The sequence below is a fragment of the Mus caroli genome, unplaced genomic scaffold (assembly GCF_978045245.1).
Source record: "Mus caroli unplaced genomic scaffold, Mus_caroli_1 scaffold_1, whole genome shotgun sequence".
Classification (NCBI taxonomy): domain Eukaryota; kingdom Metazoa; phylum Chordata; class Mammalia; order Rodentia; family Muridae; genus Mus; species Mus caroli.
Window position 1 is genome coordinate 48,660,723 of NW_028227256.1, and position 15,195 is coordinate 48,675,917.

Consider the following 15,195-nt stretch of genomic DNA (forward strand, 5'->3'; position numbering starts at 1 on the left):
AAAATTTGTCATAAAACATAAATGAATTAACATGCTTACACTTATAAGTTACTTGCAAAATAAGCCACTCATCATTCATTCATTAAAATAATACATATATACATATTGGAGCACATTCAACAAGCCTAAAATTTTTTCTAGTTGGTTCACCTTTCATTCATGAAAATATTACATACATACATGTTTGAGCATATTTGACAAGTCTGAAATTTTTTTTTCCAGTTGACAATTGTGTTGAAAGTAGGCAATTCTTTCCAGACTTAAATTGTAATTTCAAGTAACACCTGTTTCCAAACCCCACTCACTCCTATTCCTTTAGAGTAACCATCAAAATACTTCAGTCCTCTCAATGACGCAAACATATGGATATTTTAAATGTTTTAATAAAATTAAAACTGGTTCTACATGGAGTTACCAACTTAACCCAAATAGCTTTTCCTAACACCCTGGCTAATGTGTGCCATTGTGTGTGTGTGTGTGTGTGTGTGTGTGTGTGTGTGTGTCTGTTAGTCAGGGTTTCTATCCTGCACAAACATCATGACCAAGAAGCAAGTTGGGAAGGAAAGGGTTTATTCAGCTTACTCTTCCACATCGCTGTTCATCACTAAAGGAAGTCGGGACTGGAACTCAAGCAGGTCAGGAAGCAGGAGCTGATGCAGAGGCCATGGAGGGATGTTCTTTACTGGCTTGCTTCTCCTGGCTTGCTTAGCCTGCTCTCTTATAGAACCCAAGACTACCAGCCCAGGGATAGTCCCACCCACAAGGGGCCTTTCCCCGTTGATCACTAATTGAAAAAAATGCCTTACAGCTGGATCTCATGGAGGCATTTCCTCAACTGAAGCTCCCTTCTCTGTGATAACTCCAGTTTGTGTCAAGTTGACACAAAACTAGACAGTACAGTGTGTGTATGTACTTTTCCATTTGTATTCCATACAGCTAGTTCTTAAGCTATAACAGCCACCTATTCTGAGAATCCCTTAAGACTCTATGCATGTAGCACTTCCCAAGTCTCTGAACACACTATTTGTGAGGGGCTCAATTCCTTCCTTATTTCTAAACATGTGCAACTGGCTCTCTGTGCTCACAGGTTTTCTAGTCTATGAATTCAACCAACCACCAACAGAAAAGACTTGAAGGAAAAACTACTGAATAGGAACAAACATCCTTGCCATTATTCCCTAAGTCCTACAGACTAATAATGGCTTATAACACATTCATGATGTATTAGGTTTTATAAGCAATCAACAGATGGTTTAAGATGATTTAAAGTAAGTGCAGGGTAAGGTGGGGTTATGAGTCCATGCTGCATGTCTTTTTTTAGATGGACCTGAGCCTTGACATCTCTGGGTATCTTGAAGAGTTCTAGGGCCAAGATCCCATGGATACACCAGAAATAATTATATGCTGTTCCATTACACTGGCAATACAGCCGATGCTGGCCTCCTGCTCCAGCTCTCTGCTTGTCTCCCAACATCTTGTCCTCACATTCTAAGGACTGGAGTGATGTTTTCCAAGGTGTACAGCAGGTAGCTTCTTGCCTCACCTCACAATTTGACAGGATAATCCTTGAAAACAAATACATGCCTTCTACACAAATTTTCTAATAATAGGCACCCAGATGCACTCATTCATCTACAAGTGTTATGTTGTGTTTGCATCACACCAGGCATTGATGAACTTGCTATGGATGTTTGGATATGCAAAACAAACTTCCCTAACTCTCTTGGAAATGGCACTCTAGCACGAAAGACAAGCAGTAAATGAATAAGCAAATGAACGCATGGTGCCATGACAGGGATGACAAACCGAAGAAAAGGAGGCTGCTGGACCATGAGAAATGCACAGGTGGGACTGCAATCTTAGGTGGTACATGAACAGGCTACTCTGGTGAATGAAATATGCCCCAACTGAAGTGAGAGAAAATAATGGTCACTTCAGTGAGGAAGGGCAAGGGGAAGAGCACAGGTTCCCATGACAACAAGGAGGCCAGTGCCCTGGAGAAAGGAGCTAAGAGACTAGACTTGCAGGGACACAGCAGCCCAACACCAGGGAGCCATACAGAAGCATAAATAGCAACAGAAACTACCCGCTGAGCACCTGTGGTAAGCATCACTCCAGCCCTTAGCACGGGAGGATGAGTGTACTGGCTAGTTTTGTGTCAACTTGACACAGCTGGAGTTATCACAAAGAAAGGAGCTTCAGTTGAGAAAATGCCTCCATGAGATACAACTGTAAGGCATTTTCTCAATTAGTGATCAAGGGGGAGAGGCCCCTTGTGGGTGGGACCATCTCTGGGCTGGTAGTCTTGGTTCTATAAGAGAGCAGGCTGAGCAAGCCAGGGGAAGCAAGCCAGTAAGGAACATCCCTCCATGGCCTTTGCATCAGCTCCTGCTTACTGACTTGCTTGAGTTCCAGTCCTGACTTCCTTGGTGATGAACAACAGTATGGAAGTGTAAGCTGAATAAACCCTTTCCTCCCCAACTTGTTTCTTGGTCATGATGTTTGTGCAGAAATAGAAACCCTGACTAAGACAATGAGACAATGAGAAACAATCATGGTGATGTGAGAGATAGACTGGGAAGACCGAATGATAAACTGGGTGTGGGGCCAGGGTGGGGGAGGTGTGTGTGAAACAGTCAAAAAAGGTTTGGGCTGTGAATAATCAAAGGGTGGTACTGGCACCACCCACGGCCAGGAAAAGGAAAGGGAACAGTGCCATCCCATGTCTGGGCTATAACATGCTGAAGTGTGTAATGCCTTTGAGAGCTGGGGGTACGCCAAAGAGCTGAGTGCAGTCCAGCTGTCTGGAGCTGAGCATGAAGATCTGTAAGAGTCTGTAAGAAACAACACCAGAGCACAGCAGGCATTGGCAGCCCTGTGGCTCTTCTAAGTGGTTGTCTGAGAGGACAAGTAGCAGAGCCAAGCCCCACCGAGACAGCAACTAAAAAGAAGATCCATCTAGAGCCAGAGGGTGGGAAAACAGGAGTGTAGAAGCCAGACTTAGAATCATTGTATGAAGTTTGTCACACTGCCAAAGACAATGCAAGAGTTATCACTATATCTGACAACATGGAGGTGGCAGGTGATCTTAAAAAAAAAAAAAACTATTTTTGTGCTGGCAAGATGGGTCAGTCAGTGGGTAGAGGAGTTTGGTGTCAAGTCTGATGACCTGAGTTCAAACCTCAGGACCTACCTACACAGTAGAAGGAAAAGACTGCCCAAACTTGTCCTCTGGCTTCCACTTGTGTGGCATGGTGTGTGGCATGGTGTGTGTGTGTGTGTGTGTGTGTGTGTGTGTACAAGTACATGGAGTAATTTTTAAATAAAAGAATAACTACTTTCATGAAATAGAAAAAAAAGTCAGTGGCTTCAGTCAAAAAGAATACAGGAAACCTAGGGACAAGTAGGTCTAATTGTCTCAGGCTTATGATAAAGGAAAGCAAAGAACTGGCCTGATAGCTAGGAGGTGTGACCAGAAAAGCACGGATACAAATGCTGGCAGGAGGTGGGGAAGGGCTCTAGTCGGCCCTGCAGCAGAGAGGGGTGAGAGTCCTTAAGGCTTTGAGAAGTGGACCGGACAGTGCTGCCCAAGGAGGAGCTGGGACGCTGAGTCAAATGCTTCAGGGAGCAGAACTTTTGAACTACTTTTTAAAAGAAGCTGGCTGCTTCGGATTTCTAGAGCACCATATCCAGACTCTACAAAACGGTTTTGAGTTCAGGAGTCCAGCCGCAAACACCTCAGGATAGGCTTTCTCAGGCTGCTTGTGGGGGATGCACCGACATGTACGCTCTGGTCCTTGCCTCAGGTCCCAGGCACTCCTAAAACCTTCGCAATTTCCTGAGTCCTAAGAATGTCTCTTATTATTCATAAAAAGCCCTCTTTCACCCTTACCTGAGGTATGCTAGCAGATGACTCACAGCGGTGTAGCCTCAGGATGGGGCTTGAAGTTGTTCAGCAGAAAAACCCAGCCTGCCATTGACGGTGAAAACCTGGGCCCAACCTACACCTCCAAGAAGTGGGGGGTAAGGGTGGGGTAGGGGAGTGTATCTAGAGATCAGGTCATAAAAAGCTGGGCAATGAGATGGCCAGGGGTGTGGAGTGGACTCCAGCTGGCAGGACACGGAGGGACAGGGAAGGTGGCATGCTGGAAGAGCACAGGTCCAGTCTGGCCAGGAGCGCTTCCCACGTGCTTCTCTAGTCAGTGTTTTCGCATGCATCTTTTCTTTTTCATATATCAGTACGTGTTAAGTGTTTCCCTGAGTTCTGAGAGGCTTTAGAAGATTCTCAAAACAGAAAGGGGTAAGGTGACATTTATGGATATAAATGTGTGGCTACGGGAAACGTGGTATGATCCGGGAAGACACTTACAGATGGCATCTTAAGTGGGAAAGTCTTGTTGGACAGTCTGGAACCCACAAAGTCAATGCTATTTCTAAGCAGCTGAGTGTCAGAACTGATTGGGTTGCTAAATATCCAGTTAGTATTATAGAACCTAATGGTGTTTAGGGAAAAATCACACACTCTGGTGTCAGAAATGGTACTTAACTCCACACCTACAGTTAGACATGGGAATTCCATAGGGATCAACGGAAGAGACAACTCAACATTGCACTTTAAGTGTGACAAAGGAACAAGACAACACACTCTGTATGTTGTTAACCAACCGTCTTAGGTACAAAAGTGGGGGGAAGGGGAAGACAACCATCCTCTTGCTTCCTCAACAGTGGATACTCAAGAGCCAACAGGTTCCAACTTCCGACAACTGAACATGAGTTTTTTTTAAAAAACAAAACAACTCCCTGGAGAACTGACATACAACAGAGAGATCAAATGCCACCTAAAACCTCTCAAGAAGATCTGCACCCCTGTAAACCCAGAGTGACTCACAGGGATCCAATCCTGGGAATGGAAGTTTCCATCTGCATGTGGTATATGGTACTTAGCAGACATCCAGATAACATGCTGAATGATGGAGTCAATGCTGCTCCCTATGGCTTGAGAATGCCCCGTTCTTGGCCTTTTGTTGTTACTGATTTAGTGGTGTCTCCTGCAGCAACTCTATATTCTTCACAACAAACTCATGTACACATCTGCAGACCTTAGCATATACTCGGGATGCTAAGTCATGTCTACTGGGAGAGAGTTCAAGTCTTTCCACTCAGTGACTGGATTCCTCGCAGGCTAGAACTGACTGGAACACACACTGGAACATACCCTGAACAACAAGCCCTCTTCTTGGGCTGTCATAATGGAGCCTGCTCCCCCTTCACATGGGTTTCAGCTCCTGTAAACCCATCTCAACTCAACTCTTAGACCTGAGTCTCCCAAGTGCAGACCCCAAACTCACTTTGCTCATCTCCCCAAAATGGATCAGGGTCACTGTTGGCCAGCCCCTACCCTGACAAGTTCCAATTCTATCACACAAGGCCTACCTACAGATCAGAAGAAAATTTCTTTGATGAAAAACAATGGAACCCCCCTAATACTGTTCAGGGAGGGCTTCCTGAGAGTCTTCTACCTGCCTCGATGTCAAGGAAACAAGGAGCTAACCCTTTCTGAGGCTGGGGCCCTTTTCCCAGACTGTGGTAAAACTTCCCAAGTCCCATCAGAGACCAGCAACATTGACAGGAAATAGTCTGTTTTGTTGGGAACCAAACTTTACCTTTGAGATTTTATCACTGAAACTATCTCTAGGCTGCAGGTGAACATCTGATGTATGCTCAGCTTTACAAACAGCCTTTAGATAAAGCCTTCCAAATGCCAGATGAGCATTTGACAAGAAACAATAAAACGTCTCAACAGGCATCTACAATTAAGGTTAGGACTCTGGGACTTCCTAGACATACTAGAGAGTTTCTACTGACAGATACATTCTTACATCACTATAATTTTTAAGACAAAAGTATCTGGTTGGTATCCCATTGACTTGAAAAGCTTCAAAGTCTGAAAGAACAAATAATTAACTGTGGTCTTCCCTCTACCCAAACAACATCTCTGAAAAGAAACTGTTTGAAAAGTAGCTCCAGGCAGGACACCGAGATGGCTCTGTAGCACTTGCCAGCAACCCAGATGACCAAGTTCAGTTTCTGGAGAGAACTGATTTCCTGGAAGCTGTTCTCTGACTGCCATGCCATGCCTCCCCCTAAGTAAAAATAAATAATTGTAATTTTAAAACTAAGTAGTTCCAGGAAGGTAGCAGACACCTGGGGGAAAGGTCTGAGATTCAAAGTGAGAGTTCAATTTGTAGAGCATTTTGTAGAAGCGGAATATGCATCAGGCCAGGACGCCTGGCTGTGGACCCAGCCTCAGAAGCTCTTCCGCTAGCAGCTGACCTTTGAACCATGGCCACTGCAAAAATTGACGCTGGAACTCTGAGGAGATTTCCGGTTGTTCTAAACCAAAGATCTCCAAAGATGGAAGGCAAACATCGTGTCTGCCTTCTCTCCCTCCTATGACCTACATACACCACCATGTATAAATGTTAAAGGCTGGGTGGGTTTGGACATTTTCAAGATGGTGTTTCTATGAGCGAGACGTTAATCTGAAGTGTCTAAAACAGAGAGTGAGTCAGCACTCGGATTCCATCCTGCACATGTCATGCATGCACGGCAGAGACACAGAGCCAAACCTCCACCCAGAGTCCCACATACCCGTTCACACAGTTTCAGAGAATGTGACCCCAGAGATATATACCATAGGGCTACCACTGAAAGTCATCTTTTTTCTTCTTTCACTAGAATCTCGTTCCCTTTCCTCTTCCCTTTCCCCTCCTAGCTGGTGGCGTGCAAGATTTCAGCCTTTGAGTACATTAAGTCAAAATATTATCTCCCCAGTGAAAATGAGAATTTTGTTCTGTTTGTTGCTGCATCCCAGCACCTCAGAGAGGGCCTGGAGCACAGTAAGTGCTCATCAAATATTTACTCAGTAAATGAATAACATTTCTAAAGCGGCTAAGTAGACAGTGTGATAGACGGGAAAGGACAAACATCTTCCTACATATAGTGTAGAAGGCACTAGAACAACTAAAGGTTCAATTGCTCTGAAAGGAAAATGAGGGCAGCAATAATCACCTGACCCATGCCCACGCTCCTCAAGAAAAAAAAATCTCTCTCTATGCCACTTATCCAACCAACCAAAAATACAGGTCGTACCCGAGAGTTCATACTATAAAGACTATCACAATCACAGCTTTCATGATGTGCCATAGGAAAAATATTGATCATGTAAAAAGGACAGCGGCCAGGTCTCTTGCAGAGGACCCTTAACCTAAGCTCTGTGTGCCCAACTTCGTCATCTCAACATTCTGAGATATGATCAGAATGTTCTTGATAGCATTTACCTGGCTCGCCTGGAGTGCAATAGAATGACAGGCCAACCGAGTACTCAGGACACACAGGCAACCTTGCTATGTCATTCTGGAGGCATGCGGTCCTAAAGACTCAGTTTGATGCAAACAGGGGGGTCAAAGGTCACAGAGACCTGTCTGTGTGACTGACACTAGCACCACCTAAACTCCCCCAACTAATGACTTCTGATTTTTTTAGGTGAGGATAATAAGAAAAATTTCAAAGCCTTAAATCATTTTTTTCTAAATTTTCAAATTTCTACTTACAAAATGGAAAGATGGCTTACCTCAAATAGTGCTTGCAAATCTTACTGTGATATGAACAACACAACTTTATCCCAATTCAAGAAGGATGTGATTCCAATCTGTCCTGGACTGTGCCCATCAGGGCGGGTTCTGGCAGTAGCATGATACAGACTGCCTTCAAGAGGCTCTTGGGCAGAATGAACAAAATGAACCACCTAAAAACACTCAGGGTCAAGGGCACTATAAGAACATATTGCCTTCTGATAAAAATGGAAATTTCCATTATGGTTCATGACATCTGACTAAATGCCCCTGTCTTAGTCGGGGTTTCTATTCCTGCACAAACATCACCAAGAAGCAAGTTTGGGAGGAACGGGTTGATTCAGCTTACACTTCCACATTGGCAGGAGCTGATGCAGAGGCCATGGAGGGATGTTACTGGCTTGCTTCCCCTGGCTTGCTCATCTTGCTTTCTTATAGAACCCAAGACTACTAGCCCAGGGATGGCACCACCCACAATGGGCCCTCCCACCCTTGGTCACTAATTTAGAAAATGCCTTACAGCTGGATCTCATAGAGGCATTTCCTCAAGGGAGGCTCCTGTCTCTGTGAGAACTCCAGCTTGTGTCAAGTTGACACAAAACCAGCCAGTACAGCCTCCCGTATCCTATAATTGTTTTCAATTATATCAGTTATAAGATTAAGCAAAGTGGGATATATAACAAAAAAGAAACTCCTTTTGCTTTCTAGTTATTGAGCTCTTAAAGGAAGAGCTTCGGGAGCCACGGAACAGGATAAATTTCCTAGCTTACAGAAACTTCTCATGCAAAACAATGGCACTTTGAGCTGAAAAGGTGGCTCCGTGGTTAAGGGCACACTGACTTTTCTTCTAGGAGACCTGGGTTCAATTCTCAGCACCCAACTGGCAGCTCATAACCATTTCTAAATCCAGTTCCAGGGGATCCAGTGCCTTCTTCTAAACTCTATGGGCACCAGGGATGCACATGATACACACGCGTGCATGCAGAGGAGACCCTCAAACACGTAAAATAAAATAAATTTAAAAGAAAAAAAAAAAAAGATAAGACTGGACACAATTGACCACAGAGAGGGCAGGTAGTATGTAAGGTCCCATGGGCAATTCTGATAACTCAGGAAGAAGGTCACACAGGGTCTGACCATGAAGTAGGATTTAACAAAAACCACAGGGCACAGGTAAGAGACTCACGGTCTGATTACAACAAATCTGCCTGATTGTGGGTGAGAGATGGCATCAACTAAAGCAAAAGTCCAGCGAATCTGGTAACTAAATCCCTATGGGGAGTCCATCCCTGTGCTGGTCCAGCCCAGTGGGAGGAGCCAAGACAGCCCAAAGCATTCCCTCTCTGAGGTCTGAGGGGCTTCTCTGGGGATCCGGCTACTGAGTCATCTGAAATATACCAAGACCTCCTTAGAATGCCATTTAAAAATGATTATCAAAGAATTTTAAAATTGCAATAGAAAGGAAACCACATCTCCTGAAGCTGCCACCCAAGAACCCAATGCTCAAAAGTGTAGCTTTTACCTAAGGGGAATGGCACCTCCCTTCAAGGGAGCTGCATGTTTAAGGGACCAAACATACCATAAATGCAGCAGTAAAGTGTTTTCAGAAGGATTTGGGGTAAGAAATCCTATTTTATCCATGTATATATTTCTTACATGGTATGTGAATGTTGTTTGTATTTCTCTGTGTAGCCCTAGCTGTCCTGGAACTCACTCTAGACCAGGCTGGCCTTGAACTGAGAGACCTTCCCTGCCTCTTCCTCCCATACGCTAGGATTAAAGGTGTGTGCCACCACCGCCCAACGGGAATGTAAATATTTTAACTGTTTGAAATTTGTTTTAAAAGATAAATCTGAGACATTTTCAAACACAAGAATCAGAAGAAAACACTTTTGCAGACAGTGAGCTCAGATTCTCAAATGCAGCTTGGGGTAAGTTCACAGATAAGTGGCCAAGCATACCACCCCATACTAACAGCCTCCCCCATTTTCTTTTAACTTTATGATAATATATGTGTGTGTGTATCCTGTGGGGCACAGGAGGAATGCATGCCAGGGTCTATGTGTGGTCAGAGGACAACTCTGTGACATCAATTTTCTCCTTCTACCTCATGTGGATTGTAGGCATTGATCTCAGACTTGTGTTGGTGCTAAGCCATCCCATTGGTCCAAACCAAATTCTAGAAACAATTATTATTAAGGAACATCAAAGTCCAAAGTCATTTTATCACCCTGCAACACAAAACTATCTGAGAACAGCAGCCTGGTTTGTAGTATGAAGCCTGTTTCAAGATACTGTCAAAAACAAATATTCACAAGGAATTGTGGCAAGATTCATACATCAAACGAAGTGGGAAATGTCCCAGCCTGGAGGGGGAGGCGGTATTTAGAAAAGAGCATATGATAAGGTTGGCAAAGAGCCTCACATCTTATTATCCTAATTACTCTAATACTCTCTCGTCTACTGGCAGCAGCAGTCCTTTCTTACTGGGTCATGGAGTATCATGCAAAGCCCTCACGTATATGAAACTATCTAGGTATCAACTAGGTATGGCTCCCTCAACACAAACCTTAAACCAAAAATACTTCCCCATTGGGCAGAGAAAAAAAAAAACCACTTAATTTCTCAGCGTTAAAGATTCTTCTAGTGGTTTGCTCAAGGCTGTAAGAAGTTCACGAGTGCAAGCTCTAGGCAATGGACCTTCACTGTCACATCCCCTGCCACATTCCAGCCATCATGTAAACCACACCTAACGTGGCAGAGACTCCCTGAGTAAATGTTCAACTGTTGACTGCGAAGGAAACAGCAGACCCAGCCTGAGGCAGAGACGAGGTAAGAGAGGGTCTAACACCAGCTAAGATTTGAAGACAGCACCAGAGGTGCTCTAGAGCCAAGGGAGAGCAAGCATTGCAGGTGTGGACTCAAAGCATGCAGAGATGCTGTGGTGGGAATGAGCAGGTACAATGAGTGCGAACATAGGAAGGCAGCCAGACACAGGGAGACAGGATACGGCACGTGTGGAATCCCTCGGTGCTGGTGGTGCTGCTTTCCAGCAGGATAGCAGTGCCACGCTGTCCCCTCCAGAAATGGTTCAGAAGCACAAATTAAGACAGACAGTCCTAGAACACCCATCTACCACATCAAAACATTTCCAATGGAGAGATTTAAAACTGCAGATGGAAATGTGGCTTGAGGGGAAGGCAGTGGATGTAACCTGAGGCATGGTCATAGCTCCTAAAGGAGGGTATGAGGCACAAAGAACACAGGCAACCCTGAAGAAATACACAGCAAAAAGCCCGGTTGAGAACAGTGTGGAACTCCAGATGTAGGGCAGGTACAAAGCCCACAAGGTCTCCGCCACCATCAGATGTAACAACTTCCCTACTGGTAATAGCACCTCCCTCGAAGTATCATTTTGGAAGTGAGTTATAATGGAAAGTCTTTAGGGTAATGCCAGCACACACACAGTGCAAGTCTCAGGCTGGACCAGCTGCTCTGCTCAGTGTCGTTACAATTAAAGTAAAAGTCTGAGGTCTGCAGCGTAAAGGATAACCAAGAACGAGCACCATTTGCAGTTCCATATCCATCATCGAGTGAGCTATCTATTGCAGTATGTAAGAACAGCCCGTGGGAAGCTGGGCTCGCAAAGCACAGGCTTTTCCCAGTGTGGCTTTTTGAACATGTCTTTTGAGAATCTGGCAGTCACTCCAAGCACCGTACTTTGAATATGACTTCAATACCTAAGACTTAAAACAAACATTCAGGCACTAAATAAAATGAAAGGGGTCTAGAGGAATGATTATAATTATAAAATGATAAAAGCAATTTCAGATTTTTCCCCCCCTTAGGCACAGTGAGACCAGATCATTGGCAAAACCTACTTGATTTCAGTTTTTAGTATCTATTTTCACATATTTAAATATTACATTTAAATATCAAATATTAAATTTAAATGTTAAATATTAAATTTAAATATTATATCCAAACAGCCCCACATGTCCCTGTGAGCTGCATCACCAAGAGAAATCAAAATACACAACTAGATAGTGAGATAGACAGTTCACTAGACAGATATGTGTGCATACATATATGTGTATACATATATATATATATACACACACACACACATATATATATATATTCCTTATTATAAGAGCTCATTTTTCATCAAAAGGAGTGAAAAATAGAGGTGATCTTTAACCACAAGAGAAAACACAGTTAAGGCTAAAGTTCTTCTACTTTAGTACTGAGCATCTTGGCTCCAGCACACTGTCCCTGTGAGCAGACAGTCCTGTGATCTGCACTGTGTGGGTTGTACAGAAGCATCCCTGTCCTCTAACGACCAGCAGCTCCCTCTTACCTACGAAGTGTGACAACCAAGTGTCTTTAGACATCATCAACATCTTAGTCACCCAAATCAGCCCTAACTAGAGATACTGCTGAACACCTGAACCACAGGACCGTAGCTTCGACGACACTCTCAAAAGCCACACTACTACCACCACCACTACCCCAATATCCCAATGACAAATTAATCTTTTCCTCAGCCAAGACATTCTCTAAACTATTTCCACATCAGCATTTCTGCTCACAGTGAACACTGAACACACATGTTTATTTATATGCATCTCATGATGAGCTGGGGTTGTTTTCAACAATGCATATATTTTTGATGAGAGGGCGACAGTGTTTTGATAAAAGCTAACCGTAATAACAGCAGCGATCACGGCACAGCCTTGCAGAACCCTTGACACCTCTCTAGACACCTTTGTATACATCAGTCCTGGGCCAGCATCCAGCAACAGCTCCTGGATATCTTAAATCTACATGCGACATTTTATCACATACAAAAATTCTATCACATCTAACAAATCACCCCTTTGCAAATCACCACGAGTTATTTAATGCAACTCGAAACAGTAAGAATTCCAGAGGAACTCACATACCCATGGAGGAGGGGCAGGAAATGTCTCTGCTCAGGCAAAACTAAAGAAGTCTGAGGCTCATTACACCACTTGGCCCAAACAGGATCTTTCTCTTTCTTTTAACTCTCCACAAGAACATAAAGGGTGAACAGATAGATTCCTTTTGAGTTTAAGTGAGCAAAACATAACTAGAGCAATAAAAAAGTTTTGGTGCTTAAGGCTCCACTGAACCTGCCTTATAATTTTTCTTTCTTTCTTTTTTTCTTTTGCAGACCTTTTTATAAGGGTAATTAAAAATCTAGTAATCCAGGTCTGTATTGATCCATCAAACATAAGAAAACTTTCATAAGTTTACTTCAGTCATTCAGAGTAGAAAACAAAAGCCAAACACTAGTATAACTCAACACTTGAAATCTTTCTTAGCCCCAAAAGACAATGAAAATTGTCTGGTTTCTGGTTGTTGGAAAATAGCTGGACTCTGGTTTTTGTTGTTGTTGTTGTTGTTGTCGTTTGGTTGGTTGGTTTGGTTTGGTTTTGGAGACATGGTTTCCCTGTGTGGCTCTGGCTGTCCTAGAACTGGCTTTGTAGACCAGGCTGGTCTTGCCCCTGCCTCTGCCTCCTGAGTGCTGGGACAAAAATGTGTGCCCCCACTGCCTAGCCGATGGACTCTCATAAACAATGTGCACTCCTGTTTTATGTACAAACCTCACCAGCTGCTGCTGCTCACACAGACTCTGCAGCAGAAATACTTTACACACCAGTATTTGCCTTAGTTTTTACGGCATTTAACTATTAACATCTACATATTTTTCCCTGATCTAAAAACCAGAAGAAGACAAAGAAAAGAAAACATTTTCCCGTGATTTGAGGAGGCAGCTGCACACATCTGTCAATTATGCGCTAGAGCAGAAGAGAAAGTTAAGAGTTTGCTAGCTGTACTTACATGTGAGGGCTCAGTTCATAGAAGTTTCTATTTCTGTAATCTTCCACTTTCTCCGGCGAATAAATGGGCAAGGACCGGTAGGGGTTAACAGATATAACCACGCTCCCAATGTATGTCTGCAAATAAGAGAAAAAGAAAGAAATAATAAATAGGCTGACAAGTACACGGGATGCATTTGACCCTCTCCAAGTTCAGTGTGATATGGTTTCATCCTTGTGAAACTAACACTTGTCCTTCACCAGTCTTACATTTAAGAACACTGTGCCTCTCTGAACCCAGGTGGCCAAGAAAGAGTGCATGTTCACTCTTCTCACAAATGAAAAGCACAAATTTATAGATTGAAAATATGCTTCAAGATAAATCTTGACAAAACTTTATGACTCTGGACACGAGCTCGCCAAAGCCCTGTCATGCTTGCCAAAATCTTGTAACTACTGGTAACTGTAAGCAGAAGCCACCCTCTCCCAGGAGACTCTTACGGCTAGTGCCTCCACTCACTGTTATCATTCTGCTTCAACCTAACTACTCAGCCCATGCCCATACCTAGGGTAAGGACGTCAGCACTGCCCCGCTACAGCCTGCTGTCTACTAGCAGTACAGACCACAAGCAACTCAGCATTAGATCCACACCCTTGGAAATAAACAAACATCAGAATTTCACACTATATCTAATACACTTTGGTAGTAGAATTTACCTTCACTTTCCAATGGAACATATGTATAATGTTGAATTTACATTTAATGTTAAATTTAAATGTACTTCTTGAGGGGTCAATGCTGTGTTTTCATGGATGCTAACTAACTCCAAGTTGCAAACTAAAACTCTCTTCCTTTATCCTTCAACCTTCCATCGCTGGCATGTCCAGTAAGACTGGTTTAGTCCATTTTGTGCAAGGCTACAATACCACAGGCCATAGCCACTTAGTAAACGCATCTTGGGAGCTCTAGTTTTCTTTAGTTTCAACATCATAAAGACAGAAAGAAGAAAAAAATTGCTAACTATATACACAATAGAAAAGGAGACCAGTGAAATAGGCCAGTCAGTAAAGGCATTTGCCATTGAGACGTGAATTCTATCCTTGGGACCCACATACATCAACCAACCTAGTACAAGTTATCCTCTGTCCTCCATATGTGCCCCACATGCCATTGCATGCATACACACATAGAGAGAGACAGACAGACACACAGACAAACACACACAAATAAATAATAAAATATAACTTTAAAAAAATGTTTTAAAAAGGAAAAATATTTGCCTAAGATGAGAGTAGGGGTGTGACCAGCCCAGCACCCTCTCTTTTCCAATGTCACCAGTCAACAGTTAACATTTCTAGAAGTTCTCCAGCACTGGCACCACTGAGACCCACGGGGATGAAAATTAAACAAAATAAAAGGCAAAGAAACAGGAGGAACATTTTGCAATGCCTTTATATGAGCCACAATGAGTTGAATGTAGGAGACCTTTCCCACCATGGGAAACAAAACGAATCATTTTCTGTATGTTCCACCAATATGAGCATCATCTAACCAAAGGCAGAAAATGTACCACTATATGAGAACCTCCACACAGTGTGTGTTCCTAAATTCTGTTGTCAGGACTCAATTAACCTGGCCCAAAAGAATGACCACAGGTTTCCTAGTCCCAATCAGACAAGAGTTTCTCAAAGCTTTTGATGTTTGTCACACCAGA

At 43.3% G+C, this 15,195-nt stretch overlaps 1 protein-coding gene across 4 annotated transcripts in view; it reads right to left on the minus strand.

Annotated features, from left to right (window-relative positions):
• Nucleotides 1-15,195, minus strand: part of Myo1b (myosin IB) — a 165,422-nt gene that overhangs the window by 102,387 nt on the left and 47,840 nt on the right. For all 4 annotated transcript variants that reach the window (XM_085837047.1, XM_085837050.1, XM_021176619.3 and 1 more), the window contains one exon: nucleotides 13,503-13,618. In XM_085837047.1, the coding sequence (XP_085693173.1) occupies nucleotides 13,503-13,618 (116 nt within the window). The remainder of the gene's footprint in view (nucleotides 1-13,502; nucleotides 13,619-15,195) is intronic.